The following is a 6,858-nucleotide window of genomic DNA, read 5'->3' as shown; positions in this document are numbered from 1 at the left end:
GGCGCGCGCTCGCCGCGCTCGGGGCGCCGCGGCGGCGGCTGCGGGCGCCGCCGGCGCCGCGGTCGGGGTGGAGGTACCCGCCAGAGCCGTTTGTGCTGCGTAAGCGCAAGGGGCTGAAAGGCGGCTGGGTGGCGCCGCTTGCGCTGCCTGGGTTGGAGCGGTCGCTGCCGGCCACGCGACCGGGGCTGGAGCTCCTGCCGGCGCCGCCCGCCGCTGGGGCGCAGGAGCATGTGGACGAGGAGGAGGAAGGAGAGTCGGAGGAGCAGGAGCAGCAGCAGGAGCAGCGCCAGCGGCGGCGGCGGCCGCAATGGGAACGCGGTGGCGGCGGCGTGGGGAGCAGCGGCAGCAGGGATCGTCGCGCAGCTCATGGCGGCGCTGTCGTCCGCGCCAGCGCCGGCCCGAGCTCTAGAGCGCCCGCTCCCGTTCCGGGCGCGCCCTCACAGCGGCGGGCGGCGGGCTTGCTGGGGGATCCCGGGGGACAGGGTGCCACTGCCGCTGGCTTCGCTGGCATGTTTGATTAGCTCGTGCTGTGGAGCTCACGATTTTATTACGCCTTGTCTCATCACAGTGTTTCACCAATTCCTATATGCCGTGTGCTGCTGTTCATTATTGAGAGTGGATTTGCAGCCCCTGCAAGGTAGAAGCTTGAATTCGCACCAACCATGGCTGCAGCTGTCGACAGTGACACCGCAAGTGTTGACAGGCAGACCCGCCTGGGACCCTGTAATCGTCACCCTTGCACACGCACACGCACGCCGCAGCATCGGCATGGCCGCGGCTCCCGCGTCGGGCCCGACGCCGCCCAGCCGCGCACTGTGCCCATTGAGTATTATTGTACCCTCGTGCACCCCTCTCGCCCTCCCCCCGCAACCCCGCGGCAAGACGCACGACGCCGCAGCGGTGCAGGTTGCATCGCCATGCACGTGACGCCGCGCGGCTGCGCGGCTTCGCGGCGAGGCTGGCCTGGCAGGCACGCATCAAAGAGCAGCTAGACCGACGCGTCGACTTCGACCAGGCCGCCGTGGGGCCCCTTCTCAACGGGTGGGTTGTAGGCAGGCGGCCCAGCGCTCAGGTCGTAGCCTTTGATGCCGGTGCCGGTGTGCCTGCGTGCGAGCGTGAGCGGCAAGCAATCGCAGGCCGCATTGGGAATTTCGACTTGGGCTGTGGGTTTTCTTGAGGCTGGCTGCAGGGGCTGCTGAGTTTGATGGTGGCCGGGGCAGGCGACGCGGGCATTGGGCCCGCACACGTGTTGCCCCTGCAGCGCGCGCCACGGTCGCAGGGGCGTCCGCGGTGCGCCTGGCGCCCGCGTGCTGCGGCTCGTCGGCGGCGCCGTGTTTGCCAGCGGCCCGCGGCAAGTGACGCTCGGAGGCGCTCGCTCACATGTGCATCTCGGTCAGGGTCCTGCCGTCATCAGCTGCCACCAGCTCGCGCTTGTGCCTGCAAAACACCCAGCGCCCCGCACCCGCAGCAGGTCTGTGCATGGGACAGGATACGTATCCACAGAGGGCTCTGCTGCATCAACGCATGCATCAATGCACCGTGGGGGAGCGCTGCGGTGCCGCAGCCATCAGGGCCGTAGCCAGCCCGCCTCTTGGCCGGCTGTCACCAGCTGTGAGTGGTGGGGCGGAAAGGTGCTGACGAGGCGCACCAGAAGAGCTGCTGCTTGTCTGCGGGCACTCCAAGGGCGCGCTCCACGCCGGCCTTGATGTCTGCAACGGTTTGTTCATAGCGGACCCTGTGGCCGGCGCACGCGTTTGTTGATTTTGGTGTTGCTCGGCTGCGGAGGCGGAGGCGCTCTAGTTGCGTGTGCAGTGCACCCCGCTAGCTTCTACGCGCTTGCTGTGGGTGTACCGGCAAGCACGCGCACACAGCAGCTGCCACAACTTCGGCGCAGAGGGGCACAAGGTGCGTGGGCGCTCCTTGCCCAGCTGCAGGCGGGGCGCACGGCTCGGCGCGCCCACCGGATGTTGGCGGTGCGGGGCGGCCAGGGTTTGTCAGCGCTGCGGAGGTGCACAAATATCTGATTGCCGTCAACGGCCCCGTGGCCCCCGTAAGCCGCTGCCGCCGGTGGCAATCGTGGGGCGACGAAGTCGGTTGTATGTCATGGGGCGGGCGGAGCAAAGTGCGTGGATGCCTCGGAGTGCTCAAGCAGCAATAGGGCTTCTGGCGCCAGGTGCATGCATCATGCCGCCCGCATGAACAACTGCTGTCAACAATGCACTTGAGTTCGGGCTGGTGCTCTATCTTGGCGCGCTTGGCCAGCACGCTGCTGTGCTCAAACTTGGAGATCGCCAGAGGACACGGGGACTCACCCATTGTTGTTATCACGATATGGATTGTATAATGTAAACTGTTTGCGATTGGCACGAAAGGGGCAAAGTCTGTTTTGGCGCAGTTGTTTCCTCGGTACGCTCGAACCAACGCGAAGGGGTCCTCAGGACGTTCACATCGTCCGTTTGCTGAACTTGAAAAAAAACTGCTTACCTTGTTGGTGCACGATGCACGCTGCCACGCACGTGTGCTGTGTCTCGTAGTGACAACTTAGTTGGAGTCTTGGCACTTCCAACCTCGGTTTGAGGCTCGCTTTCTGTTACAAAGTAAGTGGCTTGACTACAAGTGCCTGGAACAGGGCACCACAGCTGCGGGATCTCAGCTATGCGAAGAACGGAAAGCAGCAGAAACAGCTGTGATTATGGGAATGTGATGTACATTAGGGAATAAACCTTGTGAGCAATCATGATACTTGTGGTGGGCCAAAGGAACACGACTTTCCAACGTTTGCAAAAATATGATTGTGACGAGCGGCAATCAGAAACACCAATGCTGCTGCAGCAAGATTCGCATGTATGTGCGCGCGTGTGTACGCACGCACGAGCGCACACACACGCACGCATACACACGCGGACAAGCACACCCACCTACCCACCCACCCACACACACACACACACTGCAGAAGCAAACCAAACGCTATGTACATACAAACAACGACAGACATGATCGACGTAATAACACTGGCTTCAAACGCACGGCACTACACCAACTTGCACCTTCTGCCTTTTTGCGTTTGGATTCGCCCATACAAAGCAGGGACCCCAGCAAAACCAACGCGCCCCGCTCGTGGCACCGCAGATGGTGCCGCAGGAGGAGCGCGGTGAGCATGTTTTCGCCCAGACGCCGACAATCCTGACCGCTCCGCAACTCCGGACGGTCGTACGAGCGACAAGAGGAGGCCAAAAAACAGGATCTTGATGGCTGCGGTGATGGGGCGTGACCATGCCACAACCATAGACGACGGGAAATGCCCACCAGGAGCAGAGTCAATGGTGCTCAGCTCAGCCCAGAGAGCGCCTTATGTATTGCGGGGCAAAGGGATGCCGATCGACGATCGGCTGCCGCGCTCTCCACCACAGTGCCATGTCCACCGAGGACGTCACAGTGCGAGGGTGGCCGGGCGCAGCCGGCGGCCACGTTCACGACACGTGCAGTGCGTGGTGGCGGCTGGTCGATCATTCTTATTATCATCCGTCGGCGGACGAGCGGACGGTGATGGGAGCGGTGTCAAAATAACGTTGGTCCTGAGAGCTCATGACTTCTAAACTGGCGCCGGGCGCTGGTCGCAGGCCAACACTCAAGGCCCAGTGCAGCGCTGGCGCGGGCCTGTTCCAGAGACACCCCAATCACGCCGCAACTGCAAGCCCGCCCCTACCAACCACCTCGACCGTCCCCGCCACACCCGCCAGCACCCTCAGCAGCGGCGCCGCGACCGCTGCGACCGCGGCCACGTGCCCTGCCGGCGCCACGCCCGCCGCCACCACAAGCGCGTCGGAGCAGAAGCCGTGCGCCGACGCCGCGATGCGCGCCACCAGCAGCGGCTGCGCCACCACGGGCCAGAAAAACGCGTCTGCGACAAGCCCCAGCACGACCAGCACCGCGAGCCGCGCCGCGGCGGGCCGCGGCGCGGCGCCTGCGGCGCGCGCCCAGCGGCGGGCGCGGGACTCTGCGAGCAGCAGGGGGGCCTGCAGCAGGAAGAAGGCCATCCAGCGCCAGCCCCAGCGGCGCATGACGTACCTGCGGGTGCGGCGCATGCATGCGTGTGAGAGGGTGGAGCGCTGCGGTGCGCGTGCAGGGACCGGCTGCGTCTCATGAATGCACACAGGCAGCTGGGGATTCGGGCAGGCGCTGCGTCCGCTGCCCTTATGAGCACAGCGATGCCTCGGCACGGCGTGGCCCGGCCTAGCTCACAGGAGGGCCCAAAACGCTACGACCCTCTCACCAGTGGTAGACCTCGTGCTCGACCCCGCTGGCCAGAAAAGTCGCAAACGTGGCCAGATCGCGCCTCCAGCGCGGCGCCCTCGACGGCTGCAGCGGCGCCCCCAGCGCCCCACCGGCCGCGGCTGGGGCAGGCCCCTTGGTCTGCTGCTGCTGGTGCTGCTGCCGCTGGTGCTTGCCGCCGAGGCGGCTCTTGGCGGCGCCGCCGGCGCCGCCGACGCCACTGCCGCGCGGCGCGAGCTGCAGCGAGGCGGCGGCGCCGGAATACTCCACTTCGGCCCACACAAGGTCTACGCTGCCGCAGCTGCTTGCAGGGGTGATGCTGCCGCTCGGCTCTCCGCCCTCAGGGGCGCGCCCCGTGCCGGCGCCTGCGGCCGGGCCGAGCTCCCAGGGGGCTGCGGAAGGAGCGGGCGGCTGCTGCGGCCTGAGTGACGCCCGGGTGACATCAGCAGGGAGGAAGCTGCCCTCGAGGACTGGGTCGTAAACAAAGTGCCTGCGACCGCACATTGGACGATTCCAGAGAATGTGTGTGTGTGTGTGTGTGTGTTTGTGTGTGTGTGTGTGTGTGTGTGTGTGTTTTTGGGGGGCAGGGGAGGGGAGCCGGCCAGAGCTAATGCCGTGGGGTCTTCAGGGGCGCCCTTCACAATTGGACCCACACAGACCAGCCGCCAACGTCGCATGAATGCGCGAGCGCGCGTCATCTAAACCGAGCCGCTGCACCGCCAGCAGCCCGCCGGCCGCCCTCGGCGCCCGTTCCTGCACGCGCGCCCGCCGCAACCCCCCCAAAAGATCGCTGGGGTCTGCCGCCGTCGGCGCTCACCTGAGGATCTGCGCCTGCGTCACGTTCCACCGCTTTGACCAGAACTCGGCCAGCGACGCGCTAGCCAGCGGCTGGTCAAACTGCGGCGCGAGCCGCAGCCCCGCCCAGCCCGCGGGGCGGCCCGCCAGGCGCATCATCGCGTGCATGGTCTCCCCCATCACCCACAGGCCGCCGAGCCGCGCGCCGGCGGCGGCGGCGGCCGCGCGGCTGTTGAGGGTGTAGCAGCAGAAGGCTGCGACCGCCGCGGCGTCCATGGCGGCGGACCGCATGCAGCGCAGCGGCGGCGCGCGCCTGGGCGGGCGCGCGGCCTCGGCGCGGGCCGCCGCAGGCTGGGGCAGCGCGCGTGCGGCCGCCGCGCGGGCTGCGGCGGCGGCGGAGAGCAGCCCGAGGTTGCCGCTGCTGCGGCCGATGCGGTTTGTAGGTGTGCCGGTGCCGCTGGAAGCGCTGTCGATGCTGGTGCGATCCCTGGCCAGGCCTGCATATATGTAGGTGAAAAGAGGGGCAGAGGGAATTGAAGCCAGGAAACCCATGCGAGGCCTGGTCGGACCGCAGGCTGAGGTGGCACACAGTTGCAGTTGCAGCAGGCGCGGCAGCAGCGGCGGCGTCAACAACAGCAGCAGCGGCGGCGGCGCCGGCAGCAGCTGAAATGGTAGCAACGCAGCTCAGGCAGGTGCCTGAAGCGACCCACTCACCCTCGCCGCCCGCTCGAGTCAGATCAGAGCTGCTGCCGTTGTCGCTAGCTTGGCTCTCAGGCAGTGTGTCTGCACGGCTTCCGCTGCTGCCGACGCGGCCGCTCTCGTCGACCAGGTCGGCAAGTTCATCAGAGGAGCTGCCGGTGCATTGTGGCTGTGGCTGGGCTGGCGGCTCGGCTGGCATGACCGGGGCGAGCAGCAGGATGAGGAATTGCAAGGGCCCCAAATTGGCATCAGCCAGGGGGCCCCTGCCCATGACAAGGGCCGCTGCCTTCCCCGCGTACATGCGCCAGGTGAAGAAGGTCACCTGCGGACGGGGCCGTCAGTTTTGCGGAGGTGGGGTGTCAAGGTGAGAGCCGCAAAACGGGTTGGCCCCAGGGGGGAGGTTGGGATCATCAGCTGCGGTGTAGGCGCCTGTCTGCATGCAGCCGCTGGTTGGCCCCAGAGAGCGTTGCGCTGGCAGCGCCCGGGGGGCCTGCCGCCACGCGGGCTCGCATCCAGATTGCCAGGGCGGTTGACGCTGACTGTGGCACGCTCACCGCGCACAGCGTGACTGGCTCCGAGGTGTCAAACAGGAGCGGCAGAGCGGCGCTGATAGCCAGGGATGGTAACGAATACGCGAGACGTTGCAGCCCAGGCTTGCAACGGCGAGTCACGGCATAAAGCAGCACGGCTGACAGCGTCTGAAGCAGCAGTACCGCGGTCAACCGGCTGCAGAAGGCGTTCCATTCCTCCAAAATCTGTGTCGTTCCGCGGGCGCCCTGCATACTGGCGGCTGAGGCGTCCATCGATCTGCGATACTTTTTTAGGCCGTGCGACACTCGCGGGTGCGTATGTATGCGGCTGCTAGTCCACAGCAAGCAAGTAAAACAGCTGACGCGCGCGCTTGTGGACTGGACTTCCCCCTGATTCGCCGGCAGCGGCGATGAGTAACGAGCTTCGACTGAAAGGTCCAACTGACACTGGGGCCATTGAGACATGACGCGGGCGCTGCACAACAAACACATCACATTAAAGGTATGTATGATTACGTGTTGGTGCATAGAATGATCTTCACGTCCCCCCCCCCCCCCCCCC

At 66.0% G+C, this 6,858-nt stretch overlaps 2 protein-coding genes across 2 annotated transcripts; one reads left to right on the top strand and one right to left on the bottom strand.

Annotated features, from left to right (window-relative positions):
• Window positions 1–110: 110 nt before the first annotated feature.
• MNEG_9230 (hypothetical protein) lies at window positions 111–521 on the top strand (the record flags this gene model as incomplete). The annotated part of the gene is made up of 1 exon (XM_014042301.1): window positions 111–521. A coding segment is annotated over one exon (411 nt), but the record flags the coding sequence as incomplete, so codon positions are not given.
• Window positions 522–3,677: 3,156 nt separating this feature from the next.
• On the bottom strand, window positions 3,678–5,619 carry MNEG_9229 (hypothetical protein; the record flags this gene model as incomplete). Its single annotated transcript, XM_014042300.1, has 3 exons — window positions 3,678–4,068; window positions 4,274–4,693; window positions 5,090–5,619. The coding sequence occupies 3 exons, from the start codon at window positions 5,617–5,619 to the stop codon at window positions 3,678–3,680; spliced, it is 1,341 nt and encodes a 446-aa protein (XP_013897754.1).
• Window positions 5,620–6,858: the final 1,239 nt, after the last annotated feature.

Source organism: Monoraphidium neglectum (genome assembly GCF_000611645.1).
Source record: "Monoraphidium neglectum strain SAG 48.87 unplaced genomic scaffold scaffold01862, whole genome shotgun sequence".
Lineage (NCBI taxonomy): Eukaryota > Viridiplantae > Chlorophyta > Chlorophyceae > Sphaeropleales > Selenastraceae > Monoraphidium > Monoraphidium neglectum.
Note: the sequence above shows the minus strand (reverse complement) of the source record. Positions and strands in the feature narration are given on the sequence as shown.